Source organism: Chiloscyllium plagiosum, unplaced genomic scaffold (assembly GCF_037043375.1).
Source record: "Chiloscyllium plagiosum isolate Xiang-an unplaced genomic scaffold, Cpla_swu_hap1 HiC_scaffold_9, whole genome shotgun sequence".
NCBI lineage: Eukaryota > Metazoa > Chordata > Chondrichthyes > Orectolobiformes > Hemiscylliidae > Chiloscyllium > Chiloscyllium plagiosum.
This window is the reverse complement of record NW_028270147.1, coordinates 36,073,851-36,092,743: the sequence shown is the minus strand read 5'-3', so window position 1 is coordinate 36,092,743 and position 18,893 is coordinate 36,073,851. Positions and strand designations below refer to the sequence as shown.

Sequence of the window (18,893 nt, the reverse complement as noted above, 5' to 3'; positions counted from 1 at the left end):
GACATAACAAAGATTCAAGGCACACTTTTAGGTTAGAGGAGAGGAAGCATAATTCTTTATCAGGATAGTAATGTTGAAATTCAGTGGCAAAAGGATGGCACTGATAATCACTCATTCTAATAATCAGCAGAAAGCTCTCTGAGAATTGTGAATGAAAATAAAAAGCTTTGTGATAGTAAATTGCAATTTCTGTCATACTCACTCGCTCAATCATGCCATTCTCAATGATAGGCACTCCAGATTTGTAACAGATTTTGTTTAAATCCCAGGACCTAAAAGAAAGGTTAAAGGGCAATGACCTGGTTAAACAGTACACTGATGGAGCCAGCAATGCTAATTACTGAGAGCAAGCATATATGCATTTATTTACAATGTGGATGCCAGAACATTGTACTTTCAGGAATTTAAACTAAACATTCCATTGACGCCATTTTTAAGGATCACCCTATTCCCCCAAAATACAGGTAAGCAGGACAAGTTGGAAGTCTTCTGTCATCAGATACTAGGTATAAACAAAAAAGGATGAGTGAAATGGAAGTACATTGTTCCTATCCTATGAAATCAACTCAGCGAACAGTGAAAGCCAGAGATTAGGCCACCTTGCACCCTATTGTGCTGAGAATGATGTACAGACTTTTCAACTTCAATAGCCAGGAGAAATGAATGATATCAGGCTGACAGCCCATCAAAAAGACATAGGAAGGGGGTCTCATTTTAAGTCTCCATGCTGAATGAGTGGGAATGGAGGATTAAGCAATGAGAATTGCCAAGCTCATATGGGACATATCAGAGGAAACATATTCTCCCAAAATATCACCATGTAACTGAAAAATGGTGAGGAATGCACAGAGAGCTTATCACCACCTGCTGCAGGTTGCTCTGTACCTTCGTTCTGCCCAGAACAGATGAGAATTACATAAAATGCAAGAGCAGAATTAGGTCATTCAGCCCATTAGGTCTGTTCAACCCCATTCTGCTGCCTACTCCCTGTAACCCTTGGTACCTTTGCTAATCAAGAACCTACCTATCACTGCCTTAAATGCATTCAATTATTTGGCCTTCACAGCTCTCTGAGGCAATGAGTTCCAGAGATTAAGCACCATCTAGCTGGAGAAATTCCTCCTTATCTCATTTCTAAACAGTCATCACTTCACATTGAGGCTGTGCCATCAGGTCCTTGTTTCTGATTGTGGAAATATTTTCTCCTTGCCCACACTATCCAGGCTGCTCAGTATTCTGTAAATATCAATAGAATCCCCCTCATCCTTCTGAACTCCATCAAGAATAGACCCAGAGTCCTCAACTGCCCTTCATATGACAAAGTTAAAAATCACACAACACCAAGTTATAGTCCAATAGGTTTATTTGGAAGAACTAAATTTTGGAGCGCTGCTCCTTTATCAGGTGGCACAATGCTCTGAAAGCTAGTGCTTCAAAATAAACCTGTTGGACTATAACTTGGTGTTGTGTGATTCATATGACAATCCCTTTATGTCCAGGGTGATTCTTGTAAACCTCCTCCTCCTGATGCCAGCACATCCTTTCCTAGCTACGGGGCCTAAAATTGCTTTCAGTACTCCGAATGTGGTCTGCCTACAACCTTTTACAGACTCAGCAGTGCATCTCTGCTCTTATATTTTAACCTTCTCAAAGTCATGTGAACACTGCATTTGCCTTTCTAACTGCCAAATGAAACTCTTTGTTAACCTTGAAAGAATACTGAACTGGACTCCCAAGTCCCTTTCTGCTTCAGACTTCTGAAGCCTTAGCCCATTCAGAAAATAGTGCATGCCTCTATTCTTCCTATCAAAGTGCATAACCTCACACTTTCCATGTTATATTCCATCTGCCAATTCTTTGCCCACTCTCCTTCCATGTCTAAGTCCTTCTGCAGCCTCCCCGGTTGCTCAACACAACCTGTCCCTCCTCCTATCTCTACATGGGCTACATGGGCAAAGAGATATGTGGATTAAAATACGATGGCCTGAAAACCCAGGTTGCTGAGTGCACTAGAATGGAAATACTTAGTAGCACTGGCTGCACCAGTACAGAGACAGAGAGAAACAGTTCAATGACCTGACCAATGAAATGCGCTCCATATTTGCCCTGCCTTCTCTTCCTGCCTGAAACCCAACCTTCAAAGTCAACACGTGATGGGAGCAACATTCTTACTTTCCATATAGCGAGATCTGTACTTTGCTGGCTGCCAGTGCAGCAAGCAGGTGCTGAAGCAATGCTTCCTGAGTAAGGATATTCTCCCCTTCCTTCTTTGAGGTTTGAATTAACATCTGTGTAGTGAAGATCGTCTCCTCGCCCAGTTTCTCCCGTGTGTACATTAACTCTTGACTCACTCTGCTTCCCACTGCAATAAAACAGAACAAAACATTTAAGGTACCACTGTTAATAATACAATTAACAGACAATTACCATGACAATAGATATTAATTCACTTCAACATTAGGCATGACAACATTAGCTTATGATGAGTTTCCTCAAGTCATGATTAAAAATTGCCCTTTCACCTTTGGGAATCATAATCAAATCCAGTTTAGATTGACAGAATGAAAGTCGCCTTTGTAAAAGCCTTAAATAAAATACATCTAAGGCAACTGTGACCGAGTTCCTAGTGGGTAAGAGTCCATGCAAGGAACTGGTACTAAGCAGTCTCAAAAAGATGGCTAGCTTGGGAAAACAAAATTCTGCATGTTTTAATTGGGGAGTTCTCGTCTTCTTTAGGGATCAGTCATGTTTTATAGGATGGAGTTTAAAGGCTTTTTTTCCTCCGTTAAACTCAAGACCTAGAACATTTGATGGTGACACTGGGCAGCACGGTGGCACAGTGGTTAGCACTGCTGCCTCACAGCGCCAGAGACCTGGGTTCAATTCCTGCCTTGGGAAACTGTCTGTGTTGAGTTTGCACATTCTCTCTGTGTCTGTGTGGGTTTCCTCCCACAGTCCAAAGATGTGCAGGTTAGGTGAATTGGCCATGCTAAATTGCCTACAGTGTTAGGTGTAGGGGTCTGGGTGGGTTGCTCTTCGGAGGGTCGGTGTGGACTTGTTGGGCCGAAGGGCCTGTTTCCACACTAAGTATTCTAATCTAAAAAAAATTCACTGCTGCCTCCCCCGCCATGCTAACATTTTCATCATTTTAAGAACAAAACTCACTCTTCTCGTCCTTCTTTATGTGAGTTTTGCTTCAGGTTATATAGCTAACATTTTGGTTGGGTGCAGGGTGAACTTTCAAACCTACGGCTTGTCTCACCCTTTGTCAACAGCCTAGCCCAAAGCTACAGAAAGTGAACAGTTGGAATGACTTCAGTTCCGTAGGAGTCATATCGAACTTAAAATATTGAACTTGAAGCTCCACAGAAGCAGTCAGACCCGATGAGTTTCTGCAGCACTTTCTGTTTTTATTTCAGATCTCCAGCATCTGCAGTACTTCGCTTTTGCAACAAAGAGAAAGGTAGTGTCCTACATTACAGGAGCTAAATATTTGAAACATTCTTAAATTTTTAGACATTTGTATCCTGTTTTGTCTATATTAAACGCTTAAAAAAACTGAAAAATGAAAGTGTGCAAAATAATAGCAAAGGCGTTGTCTCATATAGAATGCCACATGGACTTGAATGCAGCACTGCATTTGAATGATATATTGTACTTCATCCCTCCAAAAGTATTCCAAAATTGGAATTATTAAATTAATAATTTAAAAAATTTATACTGCACTTTAGTTCTAGCCTAACTGGTCCCCTCATCCTCCAGATCAATTGGAGTAAAGTAATATGAGACAGGAAAAATTACAAAAAGCTATTTCAAATAAGTAAGCCCAAAGAAATAAAATGCCTTTTCCCCTGTAATGTCCATGAATTTGAAACGTAAATCAATCATTTTCCACAGTGCTTGATCCTTGATCAAATTCTTTTTCAGCCCTGAGGTAATACTGTTGACTGTTCACACTTTGTACTGAATCCTTGAACTCAAGATGGTAAATGAAGTATCAGAGAAAACAAAGCTTTTCAAAGAGAAACAGTCCAAGACTTGATTATAGGAATGGGCTGTCTTTCCACTCATAAAAATCTGCGTTGAGATACTACAGCCCCTCTTGGCCTGGAGTGTGTAAAACATTTCCTGGCTTGCATGGTGCATGCCTTCCACTTTCATTCTCTGATAACCACCCCGACTCCCACTTGCTTGCAGAATGGCTCCATTTCCTACATGCTTTTGTCTGCTATACAGTCCAAATTGAAGGGCTGGCAGATGTCCAGTGTGATGTAAACCAGCATCATCGAGCAAGACTATGAAGAGGGAGTATTATAAAGCATTACTTTTAATATCCTGATGGTTTCTGAGCTTCTTCCCCTTGCTGTGGCTAGCCAAACACATCTGTCTGCTTGGAGCTGTTGATTGGCAGTTTAATACTAGGACACCTGGGGAGGTGGCATGAACTGCTCGATGAATATCTACATCGCAGCCTAAACAAAACCATCCATTTATACAGCAACATCCTGTTCTGGAGAAACAGAAATGCAATTTTATTCAGTCACTTTATTTCTTTGAAAGTATACAAATTAGATGGATAGGACAGAACGTCTTGTGGACCAGTGGGTAGCATCCTTGATTTAAACCAGAAGGCTGGGTTCAAGTCCCACTCTTAGAATTGATGGCCGATGTGTTCACAATGCAGCCAAACAAGTTTCGGATCAACTTGTGAATATTCCCAAAACATGGTAACAGAAGAAGAGATTCCTGGTCAGTCTTATGGTGGAAAGGAATTGGAGCCTCTCTCACAATTATCCACTGCTCCAGGATACAACATGCATGTAAAAGTATATGTTGCCATAGCAATTCAGACTTCTGGCCTGCTAGTTTGCTCAATTGACTGGACAGCCGACGTGGATCAAATTGGTGGCAACCTCTAGAAGGGATTCGATCCCTGTTTTGGCTGCAGTGGACCTGCCCTACTTGTGGTCAAGGTTGTGGCACTGTAATCAGGCCTGCTTTCAGGTAAAGGAACTCAAACAAAAACTCAAAAGGTACTTCACTTTATAAATATTAGGCGAAAGTGAGTACTGCAGATGCTGAAGATTAGAGTGGTGCTGGAAAAGCACCTGTTTTGGCTGCAGTGGACCTGCCCTACTTGTGGTCAAGGTTGTGGCACTGTAATCAGGCCTGCTTTCAGGTAAAGGAACTCAAACAAAAACTCAAAAGGTACTTCACTTTATAAATATTAGGCGAAAGTGAGTACTGCAGATGCTGAAGATTAGAGTGGTGCTGGAAAAGCACAGCAGGTCAGACAGGATCCGAGGAACAGGAAAATTGATGTTTTGGACAAAAGCCCTTCATCAGGAATGATTCCCCATCAGGAATGATTCCCCATCAGTGCCAGGGGCAGCTGTGACCAGGACTGGGACTATAAGCAGTAAACTGAGATTCCAAGTCCTGGACCAGGTAAGGGTGGGGAGGGCGGTCTGCCCAGTCTCCCTCCTGTGAGGAAAATTTCCTGACAGCAGGAAGATTATGGAATATATCCTCTGCCCTCCCCTCGCCATTTAATTGGCCCCCTTCACCTTCCAGTCCATCACCAGAATTTGAAACTAGCCCTAAAAACTCTGAATTCCTCAAAGGTTTTCCAAATACCTCAAACTGTAACGATATGAAATATTGACCATCAACGTGATGTTGGCAGTTTATAATGAACAGATGGATTCTAATCCCATATACTTTGTCTCTCTTCTGTTGTTTGAGATGGGCTGCATTCTGTGTTTTAACTGTCAAGACACTTATAAAAGACTTGTAAAAGACTTAGAACTTAAATGGAAGTTTTACTGAACAAGGGCAAAAACGTAACTTAGAATTTGGATATGTAATTATTCATTTTTATTTTGTATTGCCAGCCCAGTTCTGGATCTGTGCTAGAACACAGGTGTGCATGTGCAATTTTCTCATAGGGTAGCCACAGACTGCAGCCACAGAGAGACACTGAGGACTCAAGGAAAATGGGGAGAGAAAGTCAAATTCAGTGACAGTGGTCATGCAACATGCAGAAGAAGGCATATAATGACGCTGATCTGAGAAAAGGTCTCCTATTAGCTCTTTAAGCTATGTAAGACATAAATTAGAGGAAAGGATAAAATATAACATAGCTTACAATTAAACAAATACACAACAAATATAACTTTCATTCTCCAGTTAGTACAGGAATGAATGAAGGCGTAATTAAGAGGTCAGACTCCCAGTGAAGCACACTGGGGCCTCAAGTGTCCTGTTTGTAATAACTGCACATAAATTTAAACTCAATTAAATTGTACTGAAATGGTAAAAGTAACGGGCGCATTCTATATGGTTTTTGGTAAAATTGGGAATGAGAAACAGAGAGAGAGGTCTCTTTCATTTTACGTTTGGGAACATGTACAGCTTACAAATTTTTTAAAAATGGAATCCTCAAATTCCTTAAGTTTATTATATAGTTCAACATGGCACGGTAAGATGGAAAATAGCCATCTGAAAAGTAACACTTCAAGGGAGACACTGCCTCACATGCTGAGGCAATTTCAAACTAGTATTCCCTTTTTAGCGAGGATAAAACAAAAGATTTTGTAGAAAGTGGCTTCATTATCAACAAAGATATCACCCAGCATGTTATACTCTTAAAAAGTGAAGGTTACCATCATATCCTGTCAACAGTATTGTTTTACCTTTTTAATAAAGTTAATCCCAATTGTAACCCTCAACACCTGGCAGAGACAGTGCAACAGACAAGGGGGTTAAAATAGTCTGGGCAGAGCCAACTACATTCCCACACACTCTCCCACCTTGGCTACATTTAGCTGCAATGATGGTGCTACAGAAATGCTACCTCCTACTATTTGGAAAGATTGAGCCCACTTATAGCTTCTGGTCAACAAAAGGACCTTCCATCAAGAGCTTTAGTCCACTTGGACAAATAACATTACCACATTATCAGGGTGTCACACAGTAATCATAGCTTAGCAGAGCTAAAGGATTGACCAGTTACCAAAAGTATCTTCGACTTTTGAAGTGCATGACTTCCAGCTGATACTATCACAAATCCTCCCACTGCAGAAAAGTACCGCTCACCTTCTATGACCAGAGTGGGCAAGTTATTGGATCCGCTTTCTGGCAATTACATCTGTGCCCTATACACATTGCGCTACCATGCCACTTCTCAGAAATCAATACTTAAAGAAATTACATATAACTTTGCCAAAGTTTGTAAAATAAAACTCTCTCTTTAATTACTTACTTTTTGTTTAAATTAGCCAGAAGGATGACTGGAATGGTTAACAAAACCACGCTTCAAAAGAATTATGGGCGAGAAAAGCCTTTGTAAATTGAATTTTCTTTAGTAACTTTGAACAACTGCAGCCTGCACAGGCAAACAAAATGGAGACTGTCCCTTTAATTACAGGATTGCTGAACAAAATTACAGTTATTTGCAATCTCTTATTCATCCATCTGGACCACCCAGAATACCCAAACATAAAAACTGGCTATCTGTCATGTCATGACAAATGCTCAGCAGCATCCAGTTCAAAAATGAACACAGAGATGAGAAGCTGGTTCTTCCTCATAATAGTTCGGTTCCTGCAGAAACATTATTTTCCAGGATTGGGTTTGCAGCACCAAAAGATAAGTTTGGTTCCACCTCTTTATTCGCAAGCAATAGTGCATGAAATAACAGAAGACGCCACCTTACTACTGATCAAACGAACAAGCTAGAGAACTAGGGCTGAAGTATGAGGCCCTGCCAGGGTGGAAATGGAGGGTGGGAGAAGCTGTCAAAGTACCTGCTTTAGCAGCCCAGGCTACTTTACCAATTTCCCATTTCTGTCCATCCCTCCCATCCTGAAGTGATTCCCAAATCTATCGCTGTTCCAACTAAACAGGTGTGAAATTCATGGCCAATTACTGTCTCCCTCTGAGGGCAGGTTCAGGGTAGGGAGGCAGCCCTGATTTCTATTTCCTGCTCTGGAGCCCATGGTCTCAGACCTACCAATGTTACTGATCCAATCTTTTGACTTAGTAGTACATTCCAGGGATGACTATTTATCTTCTTCTGTGGACTAAGTCCCTGGACTTCACTTTGTGCTTTTCCACACCATGTTTGATTAAAACAGGGAAATGATGGGTGGGCTTGTCAATTTACAGTGCCATCTTGTCAAAGTTCCTAAACCAACCATGATGCACTTTCAAAAGGAATTTTCTTTCACCCCATCTGGATCAAATTTAACTCTGTGACAGAATATATCAGTACTCATCACCCACTGTGGGCTTGTGCCAGTGTTGCTCAATGATGAACCACAAAATGTGATAGAAACAAAACACTGTGAAACCCGGCCTGGACAGAAAACTGGAAAGTGAGAAAAGGCTCAAGAAATATAGCAAAAAAAATAATGAGAACACTTAAAAGAAAACAAAATATAAGAAAATGGAAAATGCACGTTAGATGGTTAATCATTGACAAAAGACAGTAATTTTCTGTGCATCAATATTGAAGTGGGTGGCTGTTACATTACGTAATGGGAACTGGAAGAGTGCTAAAGCGAGAATCCAGAGACACTTCAAGAACATCAGTAACAAAAAGGATCAGTGAGACAGCAACAATTTTGTTGCTTAGAGGTTATAATTTCTATAAGTTTTGCAGAGAATAATGGGTACTTCAGCATGATTACAAAGCTGTAGTCTAATTGAGATGTTTGGATCATTTATATATAGAATAATGGATATCTGGGAGTGATTATAAGGCTGCAATGTACTTAAGGGAATGAGATGGTTGTGCAGAGAATAATGGATACCTGAGGATGATTTAAAGTAGTCATGTAATTGAGGGGTGCAGCTAAGCTTGAACGATTTATAATTGTTATCTGAGGCCCCAAGCTTACACAGTCCCAAAATTACTCTAGTTGACACGTGGATGGTTTTAATCTAACCTGCTTCCTTGCGCTAAATTTTACAACAGAGGGCGTGGTCTTGTAAAATGCAACTTAGGGTCTTCCCACTACCTTCTTGCTAGCTGCCCAACCTATCTCCCACTTTGTGGTGGGTGGGTGGGATGTCAGACATTTTTCCCACCTTATTGAAATCTCTCAGAGGTTAGTGAATTCCTACTTAAGAGCTTCATGCCAATCCTTCCATTGTTTTTCTTAGATGCGGGGGGAAGGTCCACATCATGGTAGCTTTTACCAGGGAAGCTGGTGTTAGGCAAATGGGCCTGGATCTTTTTTCTGGGAGTCCTCTTTTTCCTAGCAGTTTAGCTCTCCCCCTACAGTTTAACGCTTGGATTGGTCTGTACCATCACCTGCATTTGACAAGGTAAAAATTCTATTATATTTGACAGATCAAAAGTAAGTTGCTTTTAACTTTTTGTTCTATAACTTCATTAATTTCCTGTTTTTAGGTTCTTCATACATTGCAGCCTCAGTGTTGTCTGGGACAGACTGCTTCCAGACTTTTTCCATGTCTCTCCCACCCACCATAATTAGCCACCAGAAAGTTGTTGACACTGCCCATGTGCCTATGTTGGCTCTGATTTCCCCTTGCCCCATCTCTGCCTGCCTCCCTACAAGGAAACATTGCAGCATTTGTTTTGTGCCTCCCACTCTGGGAAACTCAGACTAGGACTCGAACAAAGCAAAAATCCAAATCAACAGCTGGCCCATAACCAAGACTGGTAGCTTAACAGTTGGCATTACCATGCAGGCCCATCTACACCTTCACTGCTATCAAACATAGCGCAGGCGACATGGATAAGCAGGCAGGCTTCAATATAAAAATATAATCTACAATGGTATACAACTGTAAAGAATAGCAAGTGACAGCAAGAGTTTTAAGGTATTATCCAATTATGAAGAATTTGGCTGTTACTAAAATAACTAGACACACTTACCTACCATAAGAAAAAAAAGACCTATTTTAAGTTTCAATCTCACTCCCCAAGGAGTGAATAACAATATCACCAAAAGTGCTGTAGTGATGACATTTATGGTGCCTGCAAAACCCTTGAAAGCAATAACTGCCTTGAGTCTTCCTGCTATCCATTTATCTGAATGTTTTACATCACTCCTCCTCTGTACACTAGAGAGAAAAATTGGCTACAAATGGCTTCCTTTTTTTTCCTTTGCAGCCACATTCCAGTCAGATACTTTAAGCAGATTTTGGATTCCACGACTTACTATTTCCTTTTTACTTATTTTTAAATCAATGGTGTCAATTTTGGAAATACATTACCAAAGATTTTCATCTGGCAATTTCACTGGGGTTTAGTAGTGAAGCCGACACTGCAACTGCAGCTGTGCTCCAGCCCTGGGGTCACTAAGCCAAGACAAATATACAGGGCAGCATCTTCACTTTTTTTCAAAAGACAAATGAGTTGTGATATGTTTTGTACAGGGGAAATCAAAAATGAACTTTTGGATTTTTTAAAAAAAGGACTTCGACCAGCTGGTTATAATGCTGCTCCTTGCTCATTATTAAGTTTGGGTTTTCATGTTGGAATGTTGATTCACAACCACCCCCCGCCCCCCTCCAACATTACTATTCATAACCATTTTGTTACACTTTGACACATTAAAATTTAGTAATTTCAATTCCCTCCCCCCACTGGACCATTTTCTTTTCAGTTCCCAAACTGAAGTTGATTAAATGGGCAAGCAGCATTCCAGCTCAGTGAACAGCTGCCAGAAGACCTGGGAATACCTTGGAAAGACTGGGAACAGTGGTCTGCCAGTTTTTCCATTCCTTCCTGTGGGTAAGCACTTAGTCTCTGCTCTGCACCTTCCATATAACACCAAAATTGACACACGTGATCTGGCACTATATCAATCAATATTTCAGGAATAATGGTAAATGCAATATGACATGCTATTGTACTGCCTAATAGCTGGTAATGATTTTATACCATTACCACATAGAGTCGCCACAGTATGGAAAGAAGCCATTTGATGGAAATGTGTTGCTGGAGAAGCGCAGCAGGTCAGGCAGCATCTAGGCTGGAGAAGCGCAGCAGGTCAGGCAGCATCTAGGCTGGAGAAGCGCTTTCTCTTCAAGAAGCCATTTGGCCCATCAAGTCCACACTGACCCTCCAAAGAGCATCCCACTGAGCACCCAACCCCATAACCCCACATATTATCATGGCTAATCCTGCCCCGGACACTACGGACAATTTATCATGCCCAATCCACCTATATCTTAGGAGTGTGGGAGGAAACCAGAGAACCTGGAGGAAACCCACACAGACACAGGGAGAATGTACAAACTCTGCACAGACGGTCGCCTAAATCTAGAATCGAACCCGGGTCCTGGTACTGCCAGCCAGCAGTGCTAATCACTAAGTCGCCATACCACCCCATATCCAGTTTAGTTTTACTGGTTCCAAGCAGAGCTCCAGCAATTTTATTCTTCAACTCAATTTGGTGAGTTCAAAAAAGTAGAGTTATGCTGGTTGCGCCTGATTGTCCAATTTGATGAAGATTTTTGTTGTATAGTCATATCAAGATTAAGTGGAAATAAGGTACAGAAAAGCCATGTTCAAATTGAATAGAAGAGCAAAATATCCTGTTGCTGCTGCTAAATCAAGAGCTTTTCCAACATCGTAATTGTCTTATAGTATCCAACTTTGAATGACAGACATGATTTGGAGATGCCAGTGTTGGACTGGGGTGTCACAACCACCTGCTGAAGGAGCAGCGCTCCAAAAGTTAGTGCTTCCAATTAAACCTGTTGGGACGATAACCTGGCGTTGTGTGATTTTTAACTTTGAATGACAGAGAATACAACACAGAAACAGGCCATTCGGGCAACTAGCCTTTGTCAGTGTAAAACGTCATACAAGTCTCCCTATATTGATACTGTCAAATTTAATGATTTAGCTGAAGAATTGCTTTTTCCATTAAAACAATTAGTTTCAGGACATCTCTCTCTCTCTCCTGGACGTCTAAAGCCCCTTTCCTCCCAACTCTCCAATAACCTGAATTCTTCTGAAATTTGCAACCATATGTGTGAAGGAAGAGACGAGACTGTTTGCAAAGTGTGTCAATCAGAGTACCACAATCTTGTAAGTCCCAATTAGAGTCATAGAGATGTACAGCTTGGAAACAGACCCTTCACTCCAACTCCTCCCTGCTGACCAGATATCCCACTTGCAATTGTACCAGCCTCCACCACTTCTTCTGGCAGCTCACTCCATACACACACCACCCTCTGTGTGAAAAAGTTGCTCCTTAAGTCCCTTTTATCTTTCCCTTCTCACACTAAAGCTTCATTTCTGATCCCAAATTTGCAGCTCTGTTTATTTTGCAGAACTACTTCACATCCATCAAAACATGAAATTTGATTTTGCAAGTTTCAAATGTGTTCCTGATAGTTACCAAAAAGCACAAAAATAGAGGTACTGATAAACATATCAAAAATGCATGTCAGACTACACTTCACATTATTCCTTTGAACACAGAAAGTAAGATTTCGATTTACACAATGATGAATGCAGCAACTTGATTGACAGCATTATCATTTCAAATAGAATTACATAAAAAGGATAAGAGGAACACAGGATGTTTGGCCCAGCATTTGGTTTCACTTGACCATGAGTTATACTTCCATCTACCTGTAGCTACAGTAACAATCAATTTAAGTTACTCAGTTGAGCTCATAACGTGGTTCATTCCCTTTGAAAGGGAATATGTTGAAACCTTATTCCTTTCTTGAATTGCCAAGACTTGTGGAGGCTATAGATCCTTGTTGTTTCCTTCATGAGAATGTATCAGCAAATCAGAGTCAACTTGCTCACCAATTCGGACCCTTTTCTCCTGTTGCTTAAATTGTTATGGTCTCTTCAAATTTTGACATTCTGCACTTATCCTGATGACTGCAAAATGAAAAGCTTTGGTACCATGTCCCTCATCTCAGAAACATTTATGTTTTGTTATCGAGCAACTGGTTGTGAGACCATAAGATCGTAAGACATGAGAGCAGAAATTAGGCCATTCAGCCCATCGAGTTTGCTCCGCCATTCAGTCATGGCTGATAGGTTTCCCAACCCCATTCTCCCGCTTTCTCCCCATAACCCTCGATCCCCTTTACACGGTTGTACCTGTTTTGTTCCCATGTTCCTTCTTTCTCATTTCTTTCACCCACCTATTTCATTTTCTCAGAAATGTTGACAGGATCTCCAGTCAAATCATTAACTTTGATAGTACATCTTTTGCCCCATTACACTCTGCAAAAATATTTTCTGCTCATTGTTCTAAATCTCTTGCATATAATCGTCTACCTGATCCCTTCACTTTTAAATGCTTGAGTCATTGGAAAGGTTTGTGTCTGTCTACTCCATCCCATGCCTTCACCACAACATTTTTATCAAGTCACACCATTGTTTTCTTTGGTTTAATGAAAGCAGAAAGTGATGAAGTGTTTCGCCATACCATGCAGCATCCTAGTAAACGTGTGCTGTATCTTCTCTACTGTTGCAAATGATATCAGAAATAACTTTAATTCATGAAAATAGCTTTAGAGAAAAGACAATCTGGAAGATTGAGAAAGTAAGAACTGAAGTAAACTGTACCACTGTAGGCTGTTCATTGCAAACTCTGTTGCAGAAAAGTATTGAACAGACTGAGTCTTGAGAATGGCTTGTTGACATAATAACTCTAATCTTTTGGAAAGTTATCTAAACTGGGTAAAGTAACTGCATAGAGTATTAGCCAGTGACATTACAACTCCATCTCCACCTCCTCTCTCTTATTATCTCACAGAAAATATCTCATAATTAAATGTGTAGCTAAATATTAATGAAACAAATTTCTTACACTGAAAATGCTTCAGTTAAAGTGCCCAAAATACAGCAATTGCATGGCAATGAAGCACAATGACATAGAAACAGAGAAAATGAAAACAGGAATAGGCCATTCTGCCTTCAAGCCTGCACTAACAATTCAGTGTGAACAAGGCTGATCATCCAACTTAGTATTCTGTTCTCTCTTTCTCCTCATACCCTTTGATCCCATTAGGCCGAAGAAGTATGTGTATCTCCTTCTTGAAAAACATTCAATGTTTTGGCCTCAACGCTTTTGGCAACAGAGATTTCCTCAGGCTCATTACTCTTTGGGTGAAGACATTTTTCCTCATCTCAGTCCTGAATGGTCTACCCAGTATTCTTAAACTGTCACTGTCTGTTTCTAGATTTCCCAGTCATCAGGAACATCCTTCCTGCATTTAATCTGTCCTACCATATTAAGATATTTGTAGGTTTCTATAAAATCACCCCTTATTCTTCCCTTGAAAATAGTCCTAATTGATCCAGTCTGTCTTCATCCATCAGTTCTGCCATCTCAGGAATCAGTCTGGTGAACCTTTACTGCACTTGGTCCAAAGCCAGAATGAGGAGAAATTACTTCTCTCAGAGGGTCATGAAACTGTGAAATTTACTCACCCCAGTGCCAGAACATTGAGTAAATTGAAGGAGGAGATAGACAGATTTTTAATTAGCTGTGGATTGAAAGGGTAGGGAGAGTGGGCAGGAAAATAGAATTGAGGTTGGGATGAGATCAACTTTGATTCTATTAAATTTAGGGCGGTAGCATAGTGGTTAGCACTGCTGCCTCACAGCGCCAGAGACCCAGGTTCAATTCCTGCCTCTGGCGACTCTCTGTGTGGAGTTTGCACATTCTCCCTGTGTATGCGTGGGTTGCCTCCAGGTGCTCCTGTTTCCTCCCACAATCCAAAAATGTGCAGGTTAGGTTAATTGGCCATGCTAAATTGCCCGTAGTGTTGGGTAAAGGGGTAAATGTACGGGAGTGTGTCTGGGTGGGTTGCGCTTCGGCAGGTCGGTGTGGACTTGTTGGGCCGAAGGGCCTGTTTCCACACTGTAAGTAGTCTAATCCTTCCTCAAACAAAAGACCAAAATTGCACACGATATCCAGGTCTCATCAAAACCCTTCATGATTGCAGCAAGACATCCCTACTCTTTTACTCGAATCCTCTCGTTGTGAAGACGAATGTACCATTTGCCATCTTCACCATCTGCTGCACTTTCACGTTTACTTTCAGTGACTGATGTACAAGGACACCCAGGTCTCATTGCACCTTGTCCTTTCCCAATGCATCACCATTCAGATAATAACCCACCTTCCTGCTTCTGCTGCCAAAGTGGATAACCTCACACTTATCCGCATTATACTTCAACTGCCATGCACTTGTCCACTCACTCAACTTGTCCAAATCACAATGAAGCATCTCAGCATTCTCCTTATAGTTCACCTTCCCATCCACCCTTGTATCTCTGCAAACTTGCAGACATTACATTTAGTTCCCTCATGCAAATCATTAATATATATTTTGAGTAGCTGGGGTCCCAACACTGATTACTGTGGTACCTGCCTGTGCCTCCCACTCAGAAAAAGATCCATTTATTCCCACTCATTGTTTCCTGTCTGTCAACCAGGTCTTTGTCAATGTCAGTACACTTTCCAATGTCCTTTACGTTTACATGTCAAACCCTTAGGTTGGACCTTATCAGCTGTCTTCTGAAAGTCTAAGGAAACCATCCCTGGTTCCCAGCTATCAACACTACTCGTTACATCCTTGATAAATTCCAGTAGATTTATCAAGTGTGATTTTCCTTTTGTAGATTCATGCTGACTCCGTCCAATGCAGTCACTGTTTTCCAAGTGCTCTGCTATTAATTTTTTTATATAATGAACTCTAGTATTTTCCCCACTACTGGCATCAGGCCAGCCAATGTAAAATTCCCTATGTTTTCTCTACTTCCTTTTTTAAATATCAGGGTTACACTAATTACCCTTCAGTCTACAGAAACTGTTCCAGAGTCCATAGAATCTTCAAAGATGACCACCAGCACTGGTTTCAGCACACACTGTCTCTGCGGTGGGGGTGAGGAGGTGGTATTGAACTTGAAAATTCACTCTCTCCAACTATCACAGAAATTCAACTTTATAATTTGCAGATCCATAGTTGCCATCTTGGGAAATTTTAATTTTTCATTATCCAAGTTACACACCCTTCCCGTATCTCCTCTTTTCTTTTGCTGCGACCATAGCAATGAAACTGTGCTGCTGAATCCTAATATTCATTGAATTACTTCATGCCAAAAAATGCTGTACTTGAATCAGTATTTCTACAAAATCTGGATAAAAATAGTCAATTGGCAGATCCTTTTATCTTAGCTCATGTGAAGTTTTCATTCAACAATCAATTTAAATAAAACCAACACAAAACATTTAACAAAAGCCTTCCTTTATTCAACACTGAATAGATTTCTAATATGCTGCTCTGGTGAAATTCGGTCTATGGAGTCCAGACTTAGCACAGTTAATTGAGATATTAATGAGTTGTATCATGATTTTGTAATTTGAAAGAATTAAAAATTCTCCACTATTGGTTGTGTTTTGGGGTTTCTAAACCAAATGAGACATTGAGTTACTTCAAGTTAGCCTTTCAGCTTGCATACATTTTATAATTCAGAGCTAGATATTTTGAATTTGTGGGCACACCAGTCATAGCTATCTCTAAAGAGGATTTTTTAGTCCCCACAGTACAACACAATCCCAAATATCCAGAGTGGGAAGAAAACCCGCAAATATCCCTAAAATGAACAACAAAAATACTAAAGTACCATTTACAAACTATCGGTCTTTTCATATGCTTAGAACAATTGCTGACAATCACACATAATTTATTCTATTCATTTCCACAAACTAATTGGGCCAGTCAACAAAAAAAACTGTTTTGCAACAGACAACTATCAATGTAAGTGAGAGAAGATTTTTTTTATTTGAGTCACACTGCTAAGAGTCTGTTATATTTGTAAAGGAATCCATGGGAAAGTAAACAGTTGATTATTATTCCTGCAATGAGTATTCAGTCTCTTCCCCCTACAATTTATATATGCACTATATTCCTTACCCTTAAACAGTGCAGAAGAGGTCTCTTGCGATGCCTCTGCCTCTGCTCTAGAAGATCTAGGTTCAAGTCCCATCTACAGTGGAGGTGTGTCATAGCATATCTGAGCAGGATGATTACAAATAACTATAAGGTACAGAAGGCAGACAACATGGCCTTGGAATTCTATATTTTATTGAAAATGGCTGATCGACATAAGGTGTTGATTGAATCATCTTTCTCATCCTATAGTGAGGTGTCTTGTCATTTTTTCTCTAATACACACTTACTGTGAAGAGAAGAAAGACCAATGATTGGGGAATTGTCAGCTTTATTCATAAAATTTCAATGTATGCAGGCCACTTAGAAGATTTCCCGACTACTACCACAAATTAATCTTCAATAACCAATGTTTTTATTACTCATAATCAGTCCATCATGTCATTTATCATTTACTTACTAATGGCCTTAAAAATATAATCCTTTGTTCTTAATAGTTTATATTTTGTTTTCAAATTGTATGCAGTTAAGATACAAATTGTACAAATTGGTCTATTCTGAATGAACTTACCGTACTTCGAATTCAAGATGACAAAAATCCAGGAATATAATTTCTTGGGAAGTTATGGCATTCATTTATATTGGAAATTGAAACTGGGAAATGCATAACTGGTGCCTGAGTAAAAATGGTTTTCTCATACTGTTGCCCAAGTCAAAGAATCATTGGAGCAAAAAGTCATTGATAGTCAGAGATAAATGACACTAAGTAGCTGTAATTTTCCCCTTCCTGGAAGGGGCAAGTGAGGTGGTGAGAAGAGGAAATAATTAGACAAGTTGGCCCTGGCAAAATACTCATCACCTTCTTGCTACTCCCTAACTAGGCTCTGGGCCAGATGGTCCATTGGGGACTTTCTCTTTTCACTACAAACTAAGACCCTTAAGTGGTCAATTAATGGCCACTTAAGGGATGTAAAAAATAATTATCATATTCCATGCCATTTTGTCAAGCAATAATCTTGACTATTACTGAAGTTATGAATGGATAATAAAATGATTTTGATTATAGCACAGAGGAAAATATTAAGCCCTTTAACTCGATGCCAGCTCTACAAACAGACTTTATTAGTGCCCCCACCACCTCTACCCCTTTTATGTATTCCAGCAAATTTTTGCCTTTGGGTTCTTATCCAATTTCCTTTTGAAATTCATGATTGAAATGGTCTCAGTCACCCTTTCAGGCATCACGTTCCAGACTGTCACCATGCAATGTGTAAAGAAGTGTTTTCTCAAGTTGCCCTTGGTTCCTTTTTCAAACATCTGGAGGGCATGGCGTTTGGTTCGCAACCCTTTCATCAAAGAAAACACTTTATTTTTATTTAACCTATCGGGACAATTCCTAATTCTGAGCACCTTTATCAAATCTTCGACCCTTTTCTTATCCATGCAACCATTCACTTAAACCTTTTCTACACACTTTGTAAAACCTTCATCTCCTTCTGCTAGTGAGTTACAACCAAGTTCTGCATATACTAGCAGCATTCTCTGATGCTGAATTATAACTGTCTTGAGCATGTTTTAGTATTTTCTCTTTTACTACAGTAAGGAACCCCTGAATATATCCGAAGAAGTATACTATGGCTCTGTTAATGTATTTTCAAGTAACGGAGGAGCTTTTATTTTAAAGCTTCCCATCTATTTTAATTGTTGGTAAAACAAGCGTGTCTCTGTCATCAAGCAGCATCACGAAGAAGAAAAAAATTACATGCCCTGCTTTTGGGCTTTTCTTCCAATCACATAGCATACATGGCTAAGGCCACCTTCAAAGTGTTGTGGGTAGGATTAGCTGGATTAGGGCTTCACTGAAAAGACCCACGCTGCTTTGGAGGAAGTCTCACTGTGGACTAGTTGAAAGAGACTTTTTTTGTACCTGTCCAAGCCACTCCTGCTTTTGTTACGAGGGGTGGGGGGAGGGGTAGCAG

The 18,893-nt window shown here is 40.3% G+C and overlaps 1 protein-coding gene and 1 long non-coding RNA gene across 4 annotated transcripts in view; one reads left to right on the top strand and one right to left on the bottom strand.

Moving 5' to 3' along the window:
- ptch2 (patched 2) overlaps positions 1-18,893 on the bottom strand; it is a 112,394-nt gene that overhangs the window by 71,955 nt on the left and 21,546 nt on the right. For all 3 annotated transcript variants that reach the window (XM_087990536.1, XM_043699052.2, XM_087990537.1), the window contains exons 3-4: positions 2,173-2,362; positions 203-272 (exon numbers count right to left, since the gene is read on the bottom strand). In XM_087990536.1, the coding sequence (XP_087846662.1) occupies positions 203-272; positions 2,173-2,336 (234 nt within the window). In that variant the 5' untranslated portion in view covers positions 2,337-2,362. The remainder of the gene's footprint in view (positions 1-202; positions 273-2,172; positions 2,363-18,893) is intronic.
- The window catches only part of LOC148149118 (uncharacterized), a 33,905-nt gene continuing 18,366 nt past the window's right edge, over positions 3,355-18,893 (top strand). The window contains exon 1 of the long non-coding RNA XR_015758025.1: positions 3,355-3,463. This is a non-coding gene — a long non-coding RNA (uncharacterized LOC148149118). The remainder of the gene's footprint in view (positions 3,464-18,893) is intronic.